This window comes from Erythrolamprus reginae, chromosome 4 (assembly GCF_031021105.1).
Source record: "Erythrolamprus reginae isolate rEryReg1 chromosome 4, rEryReg1.hap1, whole genome shotgun sequence".
Lineage (NCBI taxonomy): Eukaryota > Metazoa > Chordata > Lepidosauria > Squamata > Dipsadidae > Erythrolamprus > Erythrolamprus reginae.
This window is the reverse complement of record NC_091953.1, coordinates 70,197,078-70,222,902: the sequence shown is the minus strand read 5'-3', so window position 1 is coordinate 70,222,902 and position 25,825 is coordinate 70,197,078. Positions and strand designations below refer to the sequence as shown.

At 36.6% G+C, this 25,825-nt stretch overlaps 1 protein-coding gene across 7 annotated transcripts in view; it reads left to right on the top strand.

The window, feature by feature from the left end:
- Window positions 1–25,825, top strand: part of SYTL5 (synaptotagmin like 5) — a 287,041-nt gene that overhangs the window by 232,163 nt on the left and 29,053 nt on the right. For 6 of the 7 annotated variants that reach the window (XM_070750583.1, XM_070750580.1, XM_070750584.1 and 3 more), the window contains 2 exons: window positions 1,893–2,001; window positions 21,727–21,862. In XM_070750583.1, the coding sequence (XP_070606684.1) occupies window positions 1,893–2,001; window positions 21,727–21,862 (245 nt within the window). Of the gene's footprint in view, window positions 1–1,892; window positions 2,002–21,726; window positions 21,863–23,343; window positions 23,419–25,825 lie in introns of those variants that run through there. The other variant, XM_070750586.1, reaches the window with a different exon arrangement.

Here is a 25,825-nt window from a genome sequence, read left to right as displayed (position 1 = left end):
GGTATACTATCAATTACATAAATATTGGAACAAAGCTAAATATCACAAGACCCCTTAGTTCCCATTTCTATCTTTGTTAAAGAACTAGCAGTGATTTTGCAAAATGCTCCACTTTTACAATGAACTAGCATTTCTATGGCCACCTACGAAGAAAGCCTGTCTTAAAAGCACCTTCACGTTGCAGTGGTAAAGTTGGTCACTTCCTCTTCTCTACCTTCAGCTAGTAGACAAACAGATGGCATGTGCTAGACCAGTGATTTTCAACCTTTTTTGAGCCGCGGCACATTTTTTTACATTTACAAAATCCTGGGGCACACCACCAACCAAAATGACACAAAATGACACCCTAAGACACACTTCTCTCTTTTTCCATCACTGTCTCCTCCCCCGCTGTGTGTGTGTGTGTGTATACATACACACTCTTGAACTATTTCCAAAAACAGGTGAGGGCTGGGGGGTTTTTCTCTCTTATTCTTTGGGTGCTTTTTATCATATGCTTTAAATCAAGAGTCACTTCTCTCTTTCTTTTGTTTCTCTCTCTTTCCTCTCATTCTCTGTCTCAATTATTTTCTCATTTCTTTTTTCCTCCCCCTTTTTCTCCCATTTCTCTCTCTCTCTCCCTTCCTCTCCTTTTCTCTCTCTCTTGCTTTCTTTCTCTCTTGCTTTTCTTTCTCTCTTTCGCTCTCCCTTGCTTTCTCTCTTGCTTTTCTCTCTCTTTCTCTTGCTTTCTCTCTCTCTCACTCTCTTGCTTTCTTTCTCCCTCTTTCTCTATCTCTCTCACTCTCTCTCTCTCAGCAAAAAGTTGCAAGACCGGAACATGAGCTTCCTTCTTCGCGGCACACCTGACCATGTCTCACGGCACACTAGTGTGCCACGACACACTGGTTGAAAAACACTGTGCTAGACAGATTGGAAGAAACTGCGGTGGTTGAAGCTGTCTTAAGAGAGAGACAAAAATTCTTAGGAACTGGGCATTTTGTTATATATTTTATGTATTTTATATGTTATGAATATATTACAAATATGATATTAGCAATATAGAAGGCCTGCATATAGAAGGCCTGTGATGTGAACTTTTTATGAACTTTTGTTATGCAGCCATAGTTAGCATTTTCATAAACTAACTCACTAGGAAATTCACTTTGCTAGAATGTGTGTACTATTGATAATGAGAGATTCTGGCTGCATGTATGAGTGATTTTTTTTGTTGGTGATACCAGGTAGTGCATTAGTGGGTGTAAGGAATGCAGTAGGAGTCTTGGAGCGGACAGCGAGGGTGTAAAGTCCCTGATATGGTTGGGCCAAGATGTACCGTACACGTGGAGTTTGAGTAAACAAATTGTGTATAAAGAGACGACTGCAATGAAGCCAGAACCCAAAGTTGGAGCAGGGGACACCCTAAGTCTGTTTCCTAGCCCACTGATCCAGCCTGATCACTTGTTTTGAGAATATATGTGAGTATTGTGTGAATGAGTAGCCTAGTTGGGTAGCAATACTTACAGCAACTTGAGTAGCCTTGTTGGGCACAGTTATTTGAATAGCTTTGTTGGGCATAACTTATTGTAGTAAGATAACTTTGAAGGAACTAATTAAGCTTAATTGCATGCTTGCCTTTTTGTTTGAATAACCCAAGAATAAAAGAACTTAACTTTGAGTGGCTTCAACTCAATTTTATGACAATTTTAAAGAAATAAAAAAAACTACCTACTTCCTTGCTAGAAGCTCATAGAGTGTAGGAAGTAGAGGTTTGGTCATTTGAAGCTAATCTTCATCTGTATACTTCTCTTTTAGATTGCTCTGCTTTTAATGTATACCTCAAAACAATGTGCAATATGTTCTAAAAGTGGAGATGAATATTTATTAAACAAGACTATTTTACTTTCTTGTTTTAGATGGAGATTGCCACTGATATTGGGCTGCACTATAAAGGAGAAATAATTGTTGCTTTACGGTACACCCCACCTGAGAGGAACCTAACACTTCCTCTGGGAGAGATTCAAGGTAAAAAAAATACCACGTTGATGCATCCAGCAATGTTTCCCTTGAATTTTTTAATTCATGATCTTCTGCAGGCATTAGGAACAAAAATTCAGTGATACAAAATATTGCATTTGTTGCTGTTCAAATTGGTTCACCACTTTCTAAAAGAATTTGAAACTATAAATCATTTCATTTTTCTATATTACTCATCTTCAATGCTATATCTTTTGAAAGCAAGGGCAGGATTTGCTAGCTGTAAATTTATTATCTGCCTATTAAACAGCATTTTGTTATAATGTCATCTTTTTTTTAAATCAATTTTTATTACAAATTTTTGTCTCCCTCCCCCCAAAATACATATTTTATGAACAAAGTGTTGTCTGGATCATTCTTACATATCTTTTCATATACATAACAATCCATTAATATCATATCTCTGTTTTCAATTTCAACCATAATATTTTCTTCATGGGAGGGGGCAGTGCCAATGGCACAACGGCACGAAGTTCCCCTTCACCTCTGGAGGTGCTTTGAATCCCCACCATCCAAGGGTCCTGGTTCCCATGGAACTGGGCCAGATCATCCCTGGAGGGGAGGTGAAGATGGGTCACTTCAGGGGGTCCGGTTTGGGGTCAGCATACCCCCCCAGATGAACTGGCTTGACCTCCACTGGTGGTAGTGTGAAATCGGCCAAGCTGCCATGCCTGAGCCGACCTAAGCCGTGGCACTGATACCGCAATGCAAGGATTGAAGCAGCGAGAGAACACCTGGGAAGAGAACTCTAAGAACTGTGCTGGAGAGATGAAGGAAGAATTTTAAGCTGTGCTAATGAGTGAAGCAGCCAAATAAAAATTGGAGACTGTTTTAGTTTATTTTGGGTTTGGAATAAAAAATAAAGTTACTGGAAATGGAAGGAAGCAGCTGTATCTGCAGTGAGGAGACAGTAAAAGCTTCTGAAACAGCAAGAGCCCAAAACTGGATTTAACAAGTAAAGATATATAAATTGGATTATAGTAATATCCTAAAAAAAATCTAAGAAGATTGATTTACTTCTTATCTACCAAGAGATTTAAGTTTTCAAGTAAGAAAATAAAGGAACTCTGTGGAATTTGCAAAACACACCCACCTGCTGGTTGGAGGGCCTACTACAAGAGAAAATTTGAACTTACTTTCCGACAAATGCTGACTTTGTTTTGGGAAGAGTATGCTATGAACTTTGCTGGCGAGGTGAAGATGGAATTTTAAACTGTGCTGGTGAGTGAAGTGGCCAAATAAAGATTTCAGACTGTTTTAGCTTATTTTGAGTTTGGAGTAAAAAATAAAGTTACCGGAAATGGGAGGAAGCGGCTGTATCTGTGGTGAGGAGACAGCAAAATCTTCTGAAACAGCAAGAGCCCAAAAGTGGATTTAACAAGTAAAGATATATAATTTGGATTATAGTAATATTTTTTAAGAAGATAGATTACCTCTTATTTTACTGAGAGATTTCAGTTTTCATGTAAGAAAATAAAGGAACTCTGGGGAATTTGCAAAACAACTCCACCTGCTGGTTGGAGGGCCTATTACAAGAGAAATTCTGGATTTATTCCCCAACAAATGCTGACTTTGCTTTGGAAACATCTTATCTACTATAGTGAAGTTACAAAGAACCTTCTTTGTTTACCTGTGAGGAAAAAAAGGAGTATATTAGTTGTTATTGTTGGATGATGGTAAAAACCTAGGAACTGTCTGAGTGAAGTGAATAGATTGAATATGATGTGAGAATATTTAATTATGGTATGTAGGCTGTTACACAAGGGACAAATGTGTTAAAGAAAGAAGAAGAATGGAGGAAAGAAGATTTGGACAATTATGAAAGTACAAAATAATAATTGATTTGATAAATAGATTAATTTATGATAAATGCCTATTTGAAACTACAGTATATGGCTCTTATAATATGTTGTTATGCAATTGGGAAATACAATGAGGAAGGGTAAAGTAATAATAATAATAATAATAATAATAATAATAATAATAATAATAATAATAATAAATAATAAATAATAATAATAGAAATGCATAGGCTGAATATCATCAAGATTTAAAAATCTATAAATTGAGCAGGATAATTGGTTTTTTTAGAGGAATTTATAATTGATGCTGCTTTAATTTATATTGCTACTATACTTTTTTATATAATATTTTATTGTATGCATTAATGGGAAGAAAGGAAGGGATAAGAAGAAGGATGATACTACTCTTGGGAATTACAGAATATTGATTCTGATCATTAAAGATAAAAAATAATAAAGGTTTAATAAATTATTAAATTAATAAAAAAAATTCAGTTAATTTAGAAAAATAACTTAAAAATAATTTAGAAAAAAATATAGAGAATCAATTTATTGATGATGATGAAATATTAATATATAGTAATTATGGAATAAATAGAGTAAGAAAAGTTACAGAAAAAATACAAATAGATCAGGGAAGATGATTACATTGGGTTTACAGTGAAGAAATAGAAATAGATTAGGAAAAATGATTACATTGGGTTTACAGTGAAGAAATAGAAATAGATTAGGAAAGATGATTACACTGGGTTTACAGTGAAAGAACATAAATAGCTTAAGGAAGATGATTACACTGGGTTTGCAGTGAAAAAATACAAATAGATTAGGGAAGATGATTACACTGGGTATACAGTGAAAAAAACATAGAGTGTTGTGGTTAGCTCTGGCCCAGCTCCTGCCCCAAGGAATGTGGAGGTGAATGTGGGGGGAAACATCCACATCCTACAGGCCTGTTTTGCTCCCAATAGAATCTCCCGATGAAGGCTCCTCTGACGAAGGAAGCGTGAGTAGCAGGGAAGGGGGTAGTTTGGCAGACATCCCAGGAGGAGATTAATCATCCTTATCATCCCTGGATTCTGAACAAGAACTTATGACAGATCCACGCATGAGTAGAGTGATGCATAGAAGAAAACAACTGAAGGATTATTACAGGAGATAAGTGAGGCCACCTGTGATTGGGTGGGGCTGCTGTAATTAGTGCTACAGATAAAAAGAGCAGCGTGTTGGTTTAGCCTCAGGGAAGTTTATCTGATTCATAGTTTCGTCAAGATCACGGTTTTTGCTGTTTCCCTGTTCAAGGCTGTGTGTGGACTTTCTGGACTTTGGAATTGGACTCAATTTTCCCAGTTACTGGGTGAGAAATTGGATTGCATTTAACCTGTGCCTTGTGTGTACCAGAAAATCCCTTTGACATTTAAAAAGGGATTTTTTTTCTGCTTTTCTGTTGATAAAGACTTTTGGTTTTCTTTCTATTGTTTGGTGTGTGTCTTTCTGGACTAATTACCCTGTAATTACGGGCGGTTGGGACACGCGGCAGAACACAAGTAAAATTAGAAACAGGACCTCTCGTCATTATATCGATCTATGCACCAAATGAAAACCAAAAACAATTTTACAAGAAATTACATGATAAAATAATTGAGTTATCTATTGAAAATATGATAATAGTTGGAGATTTTAATGTTATTTCTAATAGTCAAATGGACCATTCAGGTAAAAAGAAAGATAAGAAAAAGAAAACAATTTTACCAACAACATTTTGGAAAATGAGTTCAGAACTATCATTGCAAGATATTTGGCGTGAACATCATCCATCAAATAAACAATATACTTTCTATTCAAATCCTCATAAAATTTGGACCAGAATAGATATGGCATAGGCCCCTACAAACATTTCAGAATATATCTCAAATATTGAAATAGAAACAAATAATTGGGCAGATCATAACCCGTTAGTAATTTTATGGAAAGGAAATAAAAAATCGACCAATTGGCGAATGAATAGAAATATTTTAGAGACCCCCAATATACAGAATGGATAGAAAAAGAATTAGAAATCTTCTTTAATATAAATAAAAATATAGATACTACACCAAAAAAATTGTGAGACACAATGAAGGCGTATATACGTGGCCTGACAATTTCATATACAGCAAAAAAGAATAAAGAGAAAAAGAAACAACTTCAACAATTAGAGGCAGAATTAAAAGATTTAGAAGCAATGTCACAAAGTAATCAAGATGATAATACAGTTAAAAGGAAAATGGATTTAATAAAACATAAAATAAATTTGATAGAACAAGAACAAATAGCTGGAAAAATAAAATGCGCCAAACAGGAATATTTTGAATATGCAAATAAACCGGGACGTTGGTTAGCATATAAATTAAGGAATCAAAGAGAATCTAAAATAATAAAGAAATTAGAAGATAGTAAAGGCACACTTAGATACAGAACAGATGAAAAGAAGGAGATAGTGTCAGAATTTTATAAAAAATTATACCAAAAAGAAAACATAGTAGAAGATATGGCCTTTGAATTTTTAAGTTCAATAGATTTACCAATAATAACAGAAGAACAACAACAAAAACTCAATGCACCATTTACAATGGTTGAATTACAATAAGTACTTAAGAACCAGAAAAATAATAAAGCTACCAGACCCGATGCTATACCGACGGAATTTTATAAGTTAAATAGTAATATACTTATAACAAATATGTTAGAGATTTTTAATAACATAATCGCAGATGGTAAAATCCCCAAATCCTGGTCAGAAGCTTTAATAACTTTAATATACAAACCAGGTACAGAGAAGGAAAAAATCCAAAATTATAGGCCAATCTTATTAAATGTAGATTACAAAATCTTTGTTTCAGTATATGCCTTCAGACTTAAAAATATTATGAATGGAATAATACATGAAGACCAAAATGAATTTTTACCAGGCAGGCAGATTGAAAATAATTTGAGGACAATTATAAACACACTAGAATATTATGAACAATATCCAGAAAAACAAATGGCATTAGTATTCTTAGATGCAAAAAAAAGCATTTGATAATGTGGATTGGTCCTTCATGAAATTGCAATTGAACAGAATGAATTTTGGTACCAAATTCTTTAGTATAATTGATGCTATTTATTACTTAATAATTCATATATTAGTAGCTACTAGGATAGTTTTTGCACAAAGATGGAAAGAAACGGAGACACCGAAAGACGACATATTTAGGAAAATTATAGAATGCGCAGAGCTTGATATGATGACGAGGCGGTTAATAACCAAGAAGAATCGGAATTTTATAATATTTGACAGATAGTATATATCTGGTGGAATTTTAAAAAATGTATAAGGATGTTGAAATATTAAATCAAAAAGTTAAATTCACTAGAAAAAACAATTTAGCTACCTATGCTTTATAACAGAACGTATTTCTTTGATTTGATTTAACTTATAATCAGTTTTTTCCCCAGAAAATATATATAGTTCAATATATCATAGGATTTGTTTTCAAACAGCGAATTGTAATTTTTATAATTCTCTGAATTGATCTGAACAATAATAAGGTTTTTTTTCTTTTGTACAACGAAGACTTCTACTTTGAGCGGAGAGAATGTAGCTCCTTTTTATGCTATGTGTTATGTCTGTAATGTCTGTCTTTTGAAAAATAATAAAAACATTTAAAGAAAAAAGAAAGTACAGTTACAATAGGCTAACATGATGAAACATGAGAAATAGATATAATGATAGAAGGGGTGGTATTATTTTATTAAAGGTTGTTAGATAAAAGAAATTTATACTGATTAGGCGGATTGATAACCGAATACCCTGGTCTCTTGACTTTTGTGGGGGATACGTTCCAAGACCGCCCGTGAAAGTCAAATTTCCACAAAGTAGAGATGCTCCCTTCCTTCCTTCCTCCCCCTCCCTCTTTCATTCCTGGTTTTACTTACCCCCAGAACCCACAGGGGCAATGGGGCAGCAAGCTTGGGGCTTTGTTGTGCTTGCTGTTGGCATCTCCCATGGCGGCGGTGGCAGCACCAGTGCTCAGGGGAAGGGCAGGGGAAGCTCAAGGCAAGAGGGATCCAGGCCAGGATTCAAAGCCGGGATTCCAGGCCGGTCAGCTGGGAGATTGGACACTACTACTAAGGGAGACAGCTTAGGTGAATGGGGGGAGAAGGGGCGGCAGTGGCAGGCAGCAGTAAGGCTTGGCTTCAAGTGGAGCATACCAACGCTCTGAGAATTAAAGGGGAGGGATTGGGAGGCTGGGGCAGAAGCGGAGCTTTTATTTAAAGAAGCAGGATGGCTGGGGTGGGAGGGGAGGAGGAGAGTTAAAACGCACAGTATTGTACATCGGGCGGCTGTGGGAAAACGTTCAAATGTTTAAAAAACACACAAAGTAGTTTTTTATTAATATTTTTTGAAAACCCGTGATATAGCCTTTCCACGAAAGTCGGACCCGCAAAAGTCAAGGGACCACTGTACTATATTTCCATTAAGAACTGAACAAGGTTTTATTAAACCGATGGTGTTGATATGTAATGATAGAAAATAAGTAGATTTAAGTGATATAATTTGGTTTCCTCTCTTTCCTTGGGAATGATACGGTTATGATAATATCTTATAAAATTTTGATGATTAAGTATGGGTAATTAATATTTAAGGTTAAATAACTTTTCTATTTTAAGAGCATTTCGTATATGATAAGGGTAAAGAAAATTTTAAGAGGTAAATAAGGATGTATGACATTTGAAAATAACCACTTTGGCCTAAATGTAATAAAATTTAATAGATAAGTAAAAGCAAATAGATGAGATGTAATAGTAAATAATATTGTAAGTTTGTATAATGATATTGAAAAGTTTATATGAAAGTTTTCCATGTGATAAAAGTAAAGGAGGCAGCATATTGTTGGATGATAAATACCGAATATAAATGTAAATTCATTGTATTGTATTGAAGATTGAAGGTATATGATATTGCACTGTTTAAAAGTAGAGAAAAAATAAAAAACTTTTACCCCATTAAAAAAATATTTTCTTCACATATTTCTTTATCTTAACTTATTTTCTTCTTAATACATAAGCAATATTACTAATCGCCCACAATTCCTAATTTCTTACAATAACATCAATTAGTTGGGGTGGCAGAGAAATCCAGAAAGTAAGCAAGCAAGCAAACAAACAAACAAATAAATCTCACACTTATTCCACTGCATTTTAATTTCATTTCTTAATTTAAATTGTCTTTAAAATTAAACCAAATTACCTTTTCAGCTTCCATCTGCTGTTCGTTTTATTTATTTATTTATTTATTTTTTATTTTTTTATTTTGTCCAATACAAATTGAAAGTTAAAGAGAATAAAAACAGGTAGTAGTGAATATCAGGGAAAGGATAGAAGAAAAGATATGAGAATAGAATATGCCATTACGATAAACAAATACATCATTATATTAAAATCTTACATAAAAACCATTTATTTTGGTTGACTATGCACAATTAATAATAAGAAACTTTCCCATCCCACTTTTTCTACTAATCTGTTTGCTATAAACAAGATATATTGTATTCAAATCAATGTTCCCCCTAAGCTGAGTTGTGCGCTGTAGCGCACGAGATTTCAAAACTCAGCGCGGGAATTTCTAATTTCAGCACAGAGGTCTGACCTCTGCGCTGGAATTGGAAATTAGAAGAACTGTTGCTGCTCTGCAACCATAGGGCAGCAACAGTTCCTTTCAAATAAAGGCTGGAAAGAAGGGGGCCAATTGCAGGCCCGCTTTCTTCCCTCCCCCTTAAACTCCAGGTTTTCTCCACCCCCTGGGAGCTGAACGCAGCCGCGTAAGGTATAGTTCTAAGATACACACAGGATGACAAGTACTCTCACTACCACAAAGACAATAAAAAAACCAACTTTAACCACATCTATATCTCCACAAGTATCTCCATTGCCCTCACCTGTGCACCAAAAAACAATTACAAGTATGTTAGCCAAGGGCAAAGGAAAGGAGAAAGAGAAATCACAACAACAGCCTACACTACAAACAATCCAGGAAACATTGGCTGCTATGCAAGACTTTATGATGAAATCCCAAACTGAAGCCAAACAACAACGTGAAGAGTTAAAAGCAGAAATGAAAGTTGACACAGGAGAAATGAAAGAAAAGATGAAAGAAGTAGATGATAAAATTGTGGAAATACAACAGACTTTGAAAGAGAATGAACAAAGAATCAAGACAGTGGAAGGGAAAATAGACAAAGTTGAACAAAGAATAGATGACTTTGAAGACAGAACCGACTTTCCAAATAAAGGATACGACGAATTAATCACGTATTTAGAGTTACAACGTGCATCCTATGGCCTGAGATTCCAGAATATAACTGAAGAAAAAGATGAAGATTTACAAGCAAAAATGGCAGAAATTATAGGAAGAATTCTTCAGGTGGAACCACAGGAACTAACAAAAGAAATTGATGAACATTACAGAGTCCAAACTAGCTATGTTCAAAGACATAATTTACCGAGAGAAGTCCACATTAAATTTGTGAGGAATACCATAAAAGAGGACATCTTGAAGTAGACAAGAAATGAAAAACTGCAAGATAAAGGAAAAGAAATTACAATTCTAAAACAAGTTCGAAGAAGAGTACGAGAAAGCAGAAGGGAATACTATTTCCTGACTAAAATATTAATTTAAAAAAATATCACCTTCTGCTGGCTTATACCAGAAGGCCTCTCTCTGTATTGGCAAACTCAAAGAGTAAAACTAGAGAATATTGAAGATGCCAGAGAATTCTATGAAACAAGTGGTATACGTAAATTCGAGCAACCAACAAAGGAAGTATCCATAAGGAAAGATGATGAGTTGGGGGCCACCAGCCAGGAAAAAGAGGAAGACACAGGTGCAAGAAGAAAACAACCACAGCAAGAATCTAAAGAAAAAAGAAGTATTACAAATAACCTTGTCAGAAGACATGGAAATATTTTCAGTAAACGTAAATGGATTAAATGAACCAAGAAAAAGAAACCAAATATTTTCTAAACTTAAAAAGCAAAAAGCACAGATAGTGATCCTACAAGAAGTCCATATTAAAAAAACCAATAGAAAATTGTTATATAATCCAAAAATAGGGAATATGTATGCTAGTTTAGCAAATAAAAAAAGAGGTGTTGCAATCTATATTGAAAATTCAATAAACCCCATATACTGATCCATATAATGATCAGGAAGGCAGAATATTAATTGTACAATTGAATGTTGATCCAAAACCTCTTGTTATCGTCTCTATTTATGCACCTAATGATAAACAAATAGAATTTTATAAACAATTACATCAAAAGGATAAACGAACTAAATATTGAAAATATGATTATAATTGGCAATTTCAATGCAATTTCGAACAGATCTTTAGACCAGCGTTTCCATAGTGTGCCGCGAGACATGGCCAGGTGTGCTGCCAAGCTCCAGCTGGGCGGGGCGCTGCCGGTACTTCCGTCCTGGGGCTCCCGCTCGCAGCTGTCCCCCGGCTCCTGCTCGATGCCGCGGTTTTCGGCGCTCTCCTGCTGGGCCCCAAAGAAGGAAGGCAGGAAGAAGGAGAGCTCCATTCTTCGCGCCTTTTTCCCGCCTTCCTTCTTTGGGGCCCAGCAGGAGAGCGCCGAAAACTGCGGCATCGAGCAGGAGCCGGGGGACAGCTGCGAGCGGGAGCCCCAGGACGGAAGTACTGGCAGCGCCCCGCCCAGCTGGAGCTTCTCTGGCGTAGACGGCAAGTGTCCTTTGTAGCCCGGCGGGAGGGCACTGGTGATGGGAGCGGGGGGGGCGGCCGCAGCGGATGCAGGCAGTCACGGGGAGATGGCGGCGGCGAGAGGGAGCGCTCTCTCTCTCTCTCTCTCAGCTGACTGCAAGCGGGAGCCCTGACGGTGGCGGTTGGACGTGCTGCTGGATGTCGTACATGCTGGCGCTGCGGGCCTGGCATATACGGTGTCCAGCAGCACGTCCAGCTGCCGCCGTCAGGGCTCCCGCTTGCAGTCAGCTGAGAGAGAGAGAGAAAGAAAGAAAGAGAGACATATAAGAGAGGCAGAGAGAGAGAGAAAGAGAGACATAGCAAGAGAGGCAGAGAAAGAGAGATAGAGAAAGAGAGAGAGAAAGAGAGACATAGCAAGAGAGGCAGAGAGAGAGAAAAAGAAAGAGAGACATAGCAAGAGAAAAAGAGAGAGAGAAAGAGAGAGAAAGAAAGAGAGATAGCAAGAGAGGCAAAGAGAAAGAAAGAGACATATAGCAAGACAGTGAAAGAGAGAGAGAGCAAGAGAGAGAGAAAAAAGCAAGAAAGAGATAGCAAGAGAGACAGGGAGAGAAAGAGAGCAAGGGAGAGAGAAAGACATAGAGGAAGGGAAGGAGGGAGAGAGAAAGAGAACAAAAAAGAGAGGAAGAAAGAAAGAAAGAGGGATGGAGAGAGAGAAAGAAGGGAAGGAAGGAAAAGAGAGAAAGAGGGAGAAATAGAGTGAAAGGGAGGAAGAGAGAGGGTTTTTTTGTCCAAACTTTTCTTTAGCCCGCCCCCCCCCACCCCTTTCAGTGTTCCCCAGGATTTTGAAAATATGAATAATGTGCCGCGGCTCAAAAAAGGTTGGGAAACACTGCTTTAGACCATTCGGGTAAAAAGAGGGATAAGAAAAAGAAAACAATACTGCCTACCACTTTTCAGAAAATGAGGTCAGAATTATTATTAAATGATATTTGGAGGGAACGACACCCTTTAATTAGACAATATACTTTTTACTCCAACCCCCACAAAATTTGGACAAGAATAGATATGGCCTGTGCTTCGAAATCAACTACTGAACAAATTAAAGAAATTTTCACTTCAATCTATGCATCAAGACTTAAAAAGATTCTATGCGAGAAGATTCATGAAGATCAAAATGTTTTTCTACCAGGCAGACAAATAAAAAATAATCTAAGAACGATTATAAATACTTTAGAATTTTATGGACAATACCCAGGAAGACAAATGTCATTAATGTTTTTGGACACCAAAAAAGCTTTCGATAATGTAGATTGGACATTTATTAAAATACAATTAAATAAAATGAGTTTTGGAATAAAATTTGTAACTGTAATAAATGCGATATATTCAAATCAGATAGCAAAAATTATATTAAATAATGAACAACTTGAAAAGTTTGAAATTTTTAAAGGAGAGAGACATGGTTGCCCTCTCTCACCCTTATTATTTATTCTAACTTTGGAAGCTCTATTGATAAAGATAAGAGCAAACAATAAAATTCAAGGATTAACTATAGGAAAAGAAACCTATAAGTGCAAGCCTTCGCTGATGATTTGACTTTTATAATTGAAAATCCTATAATAACAATACCTAACTTGATAGAAAAGATAGAAGAATATGGTAATGTAGCGGGCTTAAAAACAAACAGAAATAAGACCCAACTAGTTGTTAAAAATATGACAGAAACACAGAAAAGACAATTAAAATGCATTACAGACATGAAGATAGTTTAAAAAGTGAAGTACTTAGGAATTTGGATTACATCTAAAATTATATCTTTAAAAATGACAATTATATGAAACTTATTGGTGAAATTAGAAAAGACTTAGAAATATGGAATAATTTGAAATTATCTCTCATAGGGAGAATTTCAACAATCAAGATGAATATATTACCTAGGGTATTATTTTTATTTCAGGTATTACCGATAAACCCAGGAGGGAAATTTTTTAAGGACTTAACAATGATAGGAAATTTATATGGCAATGAAAGAATGCAAGAATAAAATTAAGTACATTAGAAGACATAGAAGAAAGATTTGCATTACCTAATTGGAAGACGTATTATCAGGCTGCAGCTTTAACTTGGATTAAAGATTGGATAACATTAGAAAATAGAAGAATATTAAACTTGGAAGGTCATGATCTTATGCTTAGCTGGCATGCCTTTATTGGGTATGGGAAGGATAAAACGCATTCTTATTTTAAGAAACATATAATAAGAAAATATTTATTAGATGTTTAGAAAGATATAAAGAAAGATAATTTTCTAACTATTCCAGAATGGATTTCTCCATTAGATGCGATTTGCCACCATAATTTAATCCAGGAAAGGAAGATACTAAAATACAAAGAGTTAATAGATGATCAAATGAAATTAAAATTAAGACAAAAATTACAGGATGAGAGAATAACACTAGATTGGTGGCAATATGTTCAGATACAGTCTAGATACCAAAAAAATATCAAAATATATTCATTTAGGAAGAGGAAAAACATTTTAGGAAATTTGTTAATTACAAATCAGAGTAAATTAATAGGGAAAGCATATAAATACATGATAGGATATAAAAACATAGATCAGGCTTTGAAAGACAATATGATAAGTTGGTGTAAAAATTTAGGAAGAGAAATTGATTTACAAACCTGGGAAAAAGTTTGGGTATCTAATTGGAAAATGACAAAATCAGTTTCATTAAAAGAAAATCAAATTAAGATGTTTTATAGGTGGCATCTGCCACCAAACAGAATTGCAAAGATGTTTCCAAACATGTCTCCAAATTGTTCGAAGTGTCAACAAGAAATAGGTTCTTTTTACCATCAGTGGTGGGCTTGCCACAAAACTAAGTCATATTGGAATATAATAGAAAAGTGGATAAAAGAAATTACTTTACAGGTCATAGAGAAAATGCCAGAATTATTTTTATTAGGTATAACGAATAAAAAAAACAAAAAGGATTTTTTTAAATTATTCATATCCTGACAGCAGCTAGAATAGTTTTTGCACAAAATTGAAAGGGAGGAGACATTCCTAAGGAAGATGAGGTAATAAGAAAATTTATAGAATGTGCTGAAATGGATATGATGACAAGGTGGTTAAACAATCAAGAAGAATCAGAATTTTATAATATTTGGAATACATTTTATGTATGGTTAAACAAAAGGGAAAAAACAAAAATTTAAATGATTCAAAAATATGTATAGATATTAGAAATAGTTTTATTTTGTTAACCTTATAGGTAATAATTATATAAAAACAAAAATTCTTTTTTTCATTCAAATTATTAAGTTTATTATATAAGTTATTAGAGAATTCTTTTTCTGTACTAGAATGACTTCTAAAATAAGTGGGGTAATTGCAACCCCAAATAGATGTTAAATGTATGTATGTCTTGTCTGTCTTTTTTATGGAAAATTCAATAAAGATATTATATATATATTTTAAAAAAAGAAACCGAGAGAGACAAAGAGACATTGCTATAGCCTTGGTCAGTGAGAAAAAAGCTAAGATCATCTACAAGTTTTTGAAAAGTTGTGCCGGGCTTAAGTAAGATGGAAATGAGATAAGAGTTCTGAGAGATCTCTCTTGGGAAACTTTGAGAGCGAGAGCTGTCTTACGCCCAATTTCAAGCCGTTTTTATCAAAGTGGAAAAAGGTTTACTTGGGGATTTCCAGCTGTTATTTTGGTGTTCCAAGAAAATAAGATGTATAGAGCACGATCACTGGAGGCGGGAAAGGCACTATTGCATCAACTGGGAATTGGGCTTGAAGAAAGCGAAGCACAAGGATCAGAAGGAGGGGAGAGCAGACCAGTTGGTGAGCCAAAAGGAGGAGAAGGAGGAGAAGGAGGAGAAGATTATTTCAGTGGTCACAGTACCCCAGACGAGGAGGAAAGGCAAAGGGAGGAACAGCTGAACGAGTTAATGGGGCAGGTGGAGGCCATCAGAAGGGAGCAGAGGAAAACAAGAGCCCAGCGTGAGAAAAAAGCGAAGAAGTTATTTTGTCGCCCCTCCCTTGGAGATGTTTCTGGAATGTAGTGTTAACTTTTATTTTTGTTGGGGAGAGAAGGGAAAATGGTAAAGGAAATTTAAAAAGTAAAAGAAGATATTATCTAAATCAGTGATTCTCAACCTTTCTAATGCTGCGACCCCTTAATATAGTTCCTCATGTTTTGGTGACCCCCAACCATAAGTCTAGTGCCAATTCTCCCAACAGAGCTTTAAGCTGATTGGCAGGAAGATCAGAGGAACACCCCCACTGTAAATGCCTGATTGGTCAGATTGTAAAATTATGCTCCAAGGTGCTAGAATAGAAGCTTTAATTCCTAACACCATGGGAAATTGTCTTTTCCCAAGGTCTCAGGCAACCTCTGGGAATGGTCGTTCGACCCTCAAAGGGGTCCTGACCCCCCAGGTTGAGAACCACTGATCTAAATGGATAAGGGAGGGTGGGAGGGCATTTTTTTCTCTCTAATAATATTTAAAAGTGATTGATAGTGGAACTTAGTAGTGTGGGAATGCAATCAGGAGAATGTGCCTCATGACTGGAAAAGGTTTTTTCTTGTCCTCCCCCTTTTTGGTGGGGGAGCACTTTGTGGGGGGTGACTGGGGTAAGGAAGGGGAAAATAAGTAAACCAAGAGCAAAACAAGAGAGGGAAAGGGTTATTTTTGTGTATTATGAGTGAGTGTAATATAATGGTTTTAAATATGAATGGTTTGGGATCAGATTTGAAACGTTACAGGATATTGAGGATGGCTAAGCAAAATAAGGTGGATATTATGATTTTGACAGAAACACATAAAAGACGGGGAGGAAGAGAAAAATTGATTAATGATAGAAATTGGAAATGGGTATATGACTCTCAAGGAACGCAAAATAGTAGAGGTACGGTGATTCTAATTCATCAGAGGGTTTTACTTGGAGAGGTTGGAGTTCAGAAATATAGAGATGGGAGGTGGTTATTTCTTAAAGGGAAAATTAATCAAAAGAAGTTGACATTGGCAGCAATTTATGCCCCGAATATGAAAACAAAACATTTTATAATAAATATGAAGAGGAAGTTGGATAATTTTATGGAGGGCACAATGTTTTTGGCAGGAGATTTTAATATACAATTAACAAATGGGATTGGTAATAGTAAGATGTTACATTTAAATAGACTTAATATGGTGGATCCCCATGCAGATATTCCAAATAGAGGTATATATTATTCAGCAAGGTATCATACATTTAGTTGTATTGACTATATATTAATGAACAGGGTGGGCAATATACAAGTTATAAAAGTAGATATTAAAAGTATTTGGTTGTCAGATCATGCCCCACTATTGGCAAAATTGGAAATAGGTCAGGAACACAATCAAAGAATTTGGAGATATAATGCAGTTGTAACTGCTAGTGAACAAGATAAAGGATAAATTGCAGACTGAGTTATGTGAATATTTTAGAATTAATGATGTGGGTGGTATTAAACAATCAATTGCGTGGGACACATGTAAGCCCTATATGAGGGGACAATGTATATGTACAGAAGCAGATATTAGGAAGAGGTAGGGTAGAGAAAGGGAAATGAAGATAAGGGAAATAGAATTGATACAAGAGCAGCTAAGATTAACTAAAAGTAGGGATTGGAATAGTTTATTGAAATTGAAAAAGAAACAATTGATGGTGTATGATGAGATCCAATGGAACAAAATGAGAATGATGATGCGACAAAAGACATTGAGCTGGGGGACAAAATCAATGCTGCAAATGGCCAGATATTTGAAGAAGAGGAAAGAAAAATCGTGTATATTAGCACTGAGAGACTCTAGTGGAGAGGTTAGATATGGTAAAGAGCAGCTAGAGAAGATAATGAGAAAATATTATGAGGATTTGTATAAAGAGGAGCAGGTTAATATAGGAGTCCTCAATGTTGGGAAAATAGTAAGTGAAGAAGATAAACAAATATTGAATGCAGAAATTAAACAAGATGAAATTGCTAGAGTAATTAAAGGGTTAAAACAAGCCAAAGCACCGGACCCGGATGGGTTTACAAGGGAATTTTATAAAACTTATATGAATGTATTGTTGCCACATTTGGGGAAACTGTTCAATAATATATTGTTAACTGAGAAAGAGAGGAAGAGAGAGACGAGTGAAAGAAAGAGAGAGAGAAAGAAAGAAAGAGAGGGAGAGATAGAAAGAAAAGAGAGAAAGAGGTAGGGAGAGAAAGAAAGAGAGGGAGAAAGAAAGAGAGGGAGAGGTAGAAAGGAGAGAGGGAGAAAGAGAGGGCAAGGAAGAGAGGAGGAGAAATAGAAAGGAAAGAGAGAAAGAGGGAGGGAGAGAAAGAGAAAAAATGAGAGGGAGAAAGAAAGAGAGGGAGAGATAGAAAGGAAAGAGGGAGAAAGGGAGGGAGAGAAAGAGAGAAAGTGGGAGGGAGGGAAAGAAAGAGAGAAAGAAAGAGGGAGAGATAGAAAGGAATGAGGTAGGGACAGATAGAAAGGAAAGAGGGAGAAATAGGGAGGGAGAGAAAGAGAGGGGGAGAGATAGAAAGGATAGAGAGAAATGGAGGGAGAGAAAGAGAGAGAAGAGAGAAAGAAAGAGAGGGAGAGATAGAAAGGAAAGAGGGAGAAAGGGAGGGAGAGAAAGAGAAAGAGGGAGGGAGGGAGAGAAAGAGAGAAAGAGAGGGTGAGATAGAAAGGAAAGAGGGAGGGACAGACAGAAAGGTGAGAGGGCGAAAGAGGGAGGGAGAGAAAGAGAGGGGGAGAGATAGAACGGATAGAGAGAAATGGAGGGAGAGAAAGAGAGAGAAGAGAGAAAGAAAGAAAGAGAGGGAGAGATAGAAAGGAAAGAGGGAGAGAAAGGGAGGGAGAGAAAGAGAGAGAAAGAGGGGGAGAGATAGAAAGGATAGCGAGAAAGAGGGTGGGAGAGAAAGAGAGAGAAAGAGAGAAGAAACAAATACAGTGATGGAGTGGACAAATACAATGATGGAGTGGACAAAGAACTGTGAACTGGACAAAGACAATGATGGAATGGTCATCATCAATGTGAGAGACAGAAGTGAGAAACTCTAAGGCGAGCCAGACTTTTTTGATTTATAATTAAATACATTTATGAATATTTTGGATGTTGATAATTAATGTTTTTGATCTGAGACTGACAGACTAAACTTAAAGTTCTCAAATACATCTTGGTATTTCTAGAGGGAAAGATTTATAATTTGCAATGGCTGTTTTAGAGGCTAATCTTAGAAATTTTGGGATGTTGAATGATTACTGTCTATTTGAAAATATACTATTGAAAATATAGAATTATGGATGTCAGAGTGCGTGCCCACACTTTATTTATTTATTCATTCACTCATTCATTCATTCATTCATTCATTTATTTATTTATTTATTTATTTATTTATTTATTTATACTTCTATGCCACCCAGACCCAAAGGGACTGCCGCTCAGACACTATACTTTTCCGCCCACACCGAAAAAAAAATTAGAGGGAACATTGATTCAAATCTAACATGAAAAACCCTTGACTTGATTAACTATTCACAATTAATACTATTAATACAATTTCCTTAGATCTAATATCAAGCCTATTTTTCTTCCTCTTTTCCACTAACCTTCATTTTCTTTTGATTTCTCAAAAATTCCATTTCTTGTTAATTTTCTCTTTCGGTCTCACTCCCTTAACTTCTCTTTTTCATTTTTTTATTTTTATGTGTCTTATATCTTTTCTCCTGAGACCCTTTTCTCTCTTTGACTATTATTTGAGTGGTTCTACCCCAAATTTTCCCTGGTCTTTTCCCACTATTTCCCTCTTTACCCTTTGATTGATTCTTTTTTGAGGGATGTTCTCCTCTGCCTACTTTGTTTGTACTCCTGTGAATCCTAGTAAAATCACCAAGCTGGGGGGGGGGGAGTTGTTTCAGTCCCTTCTTCTTCAATGTTATTTTCTTGTTCCTCATTTGCATTCCTCATTTACATTCTCTTGTTCCTCATTTACACCTCCTCTCCTATTTCCTATGTGTACTCCAGCAAAAATTCTATTATCTTTTTAAGTTTCACACATATTTTAACATCTCACATAATTCCTCATACATCCACAACTCCATATTACCAATTTAAAAGGTTTTTTTTTAAAAAAAATTATATACCCTTAATTAAAATTTTAAGTCCATATAGTCTTTTTTAATTTTCAAATTCTAATGTCCAATCCAAATATTAGTCCAATCCACATAGCCATAAACAATCAAAGCCAAACACTGTAAGGAAAAATCCCCAAACAGTCTAGGCAAAACAAACACTCCTTAAAGATTCTCAGAGTCAAATTATCTTTCTGCAGTCAAGGTCACAGCTGCACTTTCTCTCTTAGTTTCCACAAAGTGTTGCGATATTTTATTCTCTCCAGCAGATGGCTCTCTCCAATCCACAGTACACTTAAACCAGCTGGTTGTGAAAGCTGTCAAAAAACTTTATTTTCTTTCTTCTAATTATACATTTGTAATACTATTTGTTTATTGTTCTTTTTGAATTGTATTGTTTTTCTATTTGTGAATAAAAAACTTTTAAAAACCTTTAAATCCACAAAAAATGTTTTCTCCCGATTTCTTCCTTTTATTATTTTATGTTTCTCCAATTACAATTATAACAGGAATAATGTTCTTGAGATTTAGTAGTTTAGCCTCCACTTTCCTTCTCTTTCTTTTTCCTCTATGCTTAACTGCTATTTTCAGCTTGGGAAATTATTTAAACATCCAAATTTTTACCTTTTGCCTGTGAGTTGGCCACTCTCACCTGGTTTCAGCACTCTGTCCAAACACAGCTCCTGCATATAAACTTAGTCTTGGTTCCTCAGCTTTGCAGCAGACATTAAAAATGGCCACCACCCCGCTGCCAGTCTGAAGAGCTGTCTGACTGATTGAGGAACTTGCCTGCTCTCTTGGTCATCCAAGGTGCCTCTCCTTCTTCGCCATCCCTAAAAGATGGTTCCGGTCTGAAGACCTCCCCAACAACAGCTTGACAGGCTGGATTTTTGCGGCGCTCTTTGGAGTCTGCTATTTTCCAGCCAATCTCACCACAATGCTTTCGGGTTTCCCTTACAATGTCATCTTCTTGGGTAACAAGACTTGAGATTTTCACTGCATGCAAAATGCTGCAAAAGCCTGCCAATTATTTCTACTCAAAAATCCTACCTACCTGCATAACTTTGGGTGACCAAATTTTGGGTTGATTGAGTGATTCTTGAGAACAACTGATAAATGGATCAGCTATGCACATCTAAATTCATCAGAGGCTTGAGAAACAGGGAGAAAGTTGCTGAGATTCATAGGCAATCTACTTTCCAAACACGATTGAATGGATGGGGGGAAAGGATATGTTAGGGGTTTGGGGATGTGTTGATGAATTTTTAAATAAACATTCTGTGAGATATGATTTATTGTGTGTCATTGTTAAAATATAATAAACAGAATATTTAAAAAGAGAAAGGCCTTTCTTGTCAAAAAAATTGTAACTCAAGTTTAATAGGTCCAACTATTAATAACTAATTGCCATTGTGACCAAGAAGCCACTATCCTTCTCCTAGGTAATCACTCTTTAAAAACCTCTAAGAAGGTTGCAAAATTTCATCAATAGCCATAGCTGTTAGAAATTGCTTCATGTTATTCTCCTGTATGCTGCTAATTGTTTTATGATTTACAATATTTGCAGTTTAAAATTTTCATTTTATAGTTATTAGATTATATACTGGTTTTTTATTGGTGATTGGTTTTGGGCCATAAATATATGTTGAAGTTGCATCTGGTTTGGAGCATAAATTCAGTCTAGATACTCACCCAAAATGAAATAATGCTCATGTTATGTCACATAACCACCAAGATCTCAAGATCCAGGCTTTTGTGTGGTTTGTGCAGAGATTTCAAACAATTCCTTTTCATGGGCAGACTAGATGGACCATAAGGTCTTTTTCTGCCGTCAGGCTTCTATGTCTCTATGTTTCTAAGTTGCATAGTATAAAATGTTGTTTCTTGTATAGGACAGAGATATGTGTGGCTTAAGAGGCATGGTTTGATATGTATAGATTTTTACAGTGCAAAATATGGAAGCTTCATATATTCCTCTATTCTTGTTTTCCTTCTTCTAAAGGAAAGAAGAATACAAAGAAAGAAAAAATGTCAACCTCACAAGTACCATCAGGAGGCATATTGGAAATCGTCATCAAGGAAGCCAAGAATTTAATGGCGGTGAAATCAGGAGGCACTTCAGATACGTTTGTGAAAGGGTGATTTTCTCCATTCTGTCTTTGGCTTTGTATGCTAGTAGACATTTAGTATTTCTCTATTGAATACAGGTAGTCCTTGCATTATAACCATTGGTTCAGTGACTGTTCCAAATTATGATACTAAATAAAGTGGGAGAGGGGGTATGACAGGTCCTAAAGAGTTCTGGCTGTCCAGCAGCCGTTTTTAGGAGGTGACATGTCACCTTAAATTCCTGAAGCAATGCAGCATTAGAAGGACTACAGCTGAAGGAACCCATCTGGGTGAGAAACCTTGGGCGGGGGGGGGGTTATAGCTGAGGACTTATAATACAACTGGAGGTGCTGAAAATAAATTATTGCTGAAAATAGGCTGATGAAGGAGTGTTTGAAGCAGCCAAAAAGCTGCTTCCTATCTGGCAGCGAGTGAAATCACACTGAGTGGAATAGACCTCTTTCCAGATGTTTTAAATTAAGTGCTATTAAAAAGAAAGAAGGGAATATCTGGATAACTGCAAATGCAAGTCCATTTATAGATATAGACTTTACTTCTTTTTTAACATTTGGACCTTTTTGTGTGTTAATGTTTGAAACTTGGCTTAATATTAATCAGTACTTTAAAAAAATAGTCTTTATTACGTTTCTACATATAAAAATAGAAAGAAAAGAAAATAAACAAACCAACAAAACATACAAAGAAAAAAAGGGGAAAAAAGAGAAACAGACAGAGGAACATATAAACTTGAACAACATATAAAACATATTCAGTTACAGTAGTTGTTGTGGTTGGCTCTGGGCCAGCTCCTGCAACAGGGAATTTGGACGTTGGTTTAGGGCAGTGTTTTTCAACCAGTGTGCCAGGAGACATGGTCAGGTGTGCCGTGGGGTAATTAAACGTGGGTTCCCAAACTAGGGCCCGCGTGCAGGATACGGCCCGTAGAGGCAACTTATCTGCCCCACCGCCAGCCGCCTTCATCCGAACATAAACATTCCCCTCACAATCTCTCCAGCTATCAACGACAGGAAGAGTGGAGGCACAGGGAACGCTCACTGACCAATCACCTTCTAGGATTCATCCCGACCATTAGCAATGAACCAGTAGCAGGCTACCTCTCATCCATTCCCAGGAAGGTCCACGCTCAGGCTGCTGCGCACTTGTCATTGTGTGGCTGCGGCAAGTAGTTGAAGCTGCTACTTCTCCCCATGGTCCCAATTTCTAATCCTGGTCAGGACTGGAGGTAAATATTGCCACCATTCCTGCCAGGATATCCCTTTTGTGTTCATCGAAACAGGCCCAGGTTTCACACCAAGTATAAATACATTTAGAAACTATATTATTAACTGCAGTATATGTATAATATGTACTGTGTTAGAGTGTCATTTTGGTTGGTGGTGTGCCCCAGGATTTTGTAAATATAAAAAATGTGCCATGGCTCAAAAAAGGTTGAAAATCACTGGTTTAGGGGAATCCTCTGGATCACAGAGACTTGTATTATTGCCAACAGCTTCTGATAGTGAAGATTCATTGCCAAGGTCAGACGGTGGAGAAGCAGAATCAGATGGAGAGATGGGTGCAGCCAACCCGTTACAAATACAAATCTAATTAATAATAATAATAATTATTATTATTATTATAATTATAATTAGTTAGTGGCCCCATTAGCGAGTCATCAGATTCAGAGGAGGACCGGTGGATAGACGCCCATTTGCGCATGCTCATGGCTAGAAGGGACCATCGTCGGAGATAAGGGAGAACATCTGTTGCTGAGGATCATTGCCAAGGTTTGGACTATTCCAGGACTTCTGTTGACTATTTGGACAATTCACAGTTTACTCTTGTGGACTCAAAGAGGGGAGAGCTGTGCAGAATCACAGCTGCCTTAATTGCTCTATTTTGTTCCTGCTTTTGACTGCATTCCAGGACTGTAATCTGGGTGAGAGAAATTTGACTCTGCTTAAACGTGTGTGCTTTTAACCCTGTTTCAGATAAATTACTTTTATTTCTTCTGAGCTGGCATGTGTGTGTTTGAATTTGCATTCCTCTCTCACTGGGGGCTCTTAATGAGAAGCCCGGCATAACAGTAGCATTATTTATATGCAGATAGACATAGTTATTTGCTTATCATCAATTAATATTTTCTTTGACTACATACATATATTTATTTGTTATATAGAAGACATAATTTGTCAATTTGTTGACTCTCACTATCAAGCGACCTAATATTAAGTATTTGTATATAGTGTGTGGAATTGTTTTCTTTAGGTATGTATATTATGTTGTATTCATTTTGCGTATTTGTGAGGAAGATATGGATTCATTTTAGGGGTTTTGTTTTCCATCGATTTATGGTGTAATGTTTCTGTCTTTTCATTTTATTTGAGAATGCAAGGAAGAAGTTATGTTTTGAGCCATTTGTACCAATTTTCCCATATTTTGTAGAATTCAGATTTATCTTTTTCCTGTAATTCCAAAGTCATTTTGGTCATTTCTGCACACTCAAGGACCTTAATTATAAAGCTTAAAGTTGTAGGGTCTGTTTCTATTTTCCAATTCTGTACATATAGCAGTCTTGCTGCCGTTATAATATAAAGGATTAAGTATTTATCTTCATTTTTATATTTCTGTCTTGCAATACCTAGAAGGAAAAGTTCAGGTTTTAAAAGGATTGTCTGTGCCATAAATTGCTCTAGATAACTTTTCATTTTGTGCAAAAACTTTTTTGCAACTGGGCAAGTTTACTATAGATGGTAATAGGTCCCTGTTTCCATTTTGCATTTCCAACATAACGGTGAAATGTTTGCATACATTTTGTTGAGTCATGCTGGAGGGAAGTGCCAACTGTAAAACATCTTATATAAGTTTTCCTTGTATGATGTTGCTAGCATGAATTTATAGTTTATGTTCCAAATTTTTTCCCATTCTGCTAAATTTATTGAACATCCAAAGTTTTGAGACCAAGATATCATTGTTCTTTTCACTTCTTCATCAGCCATATTGTAAGTGAGAAGAAAGTTATATATTCTGGAAATTATTTTTTTGTGGGGACCTAAAAGAATCTTATCTAAGATAGTGTTAATTTGAAAGTCATATAGAGTTTTGTCTCTGAGTTCTCAGAGAGGGGCAGCATACAAATCTAATATAATTATTATTATTATTATTATTATTATAATTATTCCTTATATTTGGATCAGATTTGTAAATAAGTCCACCAGCACTGTTCCCTCTAACCTGCATGGCTGCGCGGCCATGCAGGCATCAGGAAAGACTTGCGCAGGATTTTTTGAAGGCACGCAATTGCTCAGTCATGTCTCCACTTCGGTCGTTTGCTAGCTCCCTTCTCACGCAAAATTTGGCCCTGTGCCAATATCATCCCGGACAAGATGGTGGCGTCCTTGAGGCAGGTCCGCCCCTCTTCCTCAGAGTGATACTTTTGGCTGGCTTTGCTGAGTCCAGGCGGCAATGGCATTGGGAAGTAGGGGTGGGGGGGAAGGGTGTTACCGCTACAGATAGAAAGGAGCCAGTCAGCCAGTTGAGAGTGAGGTAGGAGAAAGCAACCTGCTTTCTCCTGCCGGGGTGCCTGGCTGCGCTGTTGATTTAATACTAACCACACTACCACAGAGATTTTTCCCTCTGTGGTAGTGTGGTTAATGTTAAACCAAAAGGGCAGAGCTATCCCTCTTTCAGACAAGTTGCTTAAAACTTTTTTTTTTCTCTCTGTCTCTCTCTTTCTAAGAACTTTGCTGAGGAAGGCAGAGAAGGAGGGTGGAGCGATGCTGGGAGTGACGCCGGGAGCTTCCTTCCAACCCCAACTCTGCTCAGCAGGCGTTAGGCTGAGGCAAGACCGGCAGGCAGAGAAGGAGGGCGAGGCAAGGCCAAGAGGTCCCTCCTGCCCCCCCTTAAGCAAAATGGACCTTTGGCTAAGGCAAGAGGAGCAGGCAGAGAAGGAGGGCAAGGTGAGGCCGGGAGGCCCCTCCCACCCCGCTTAT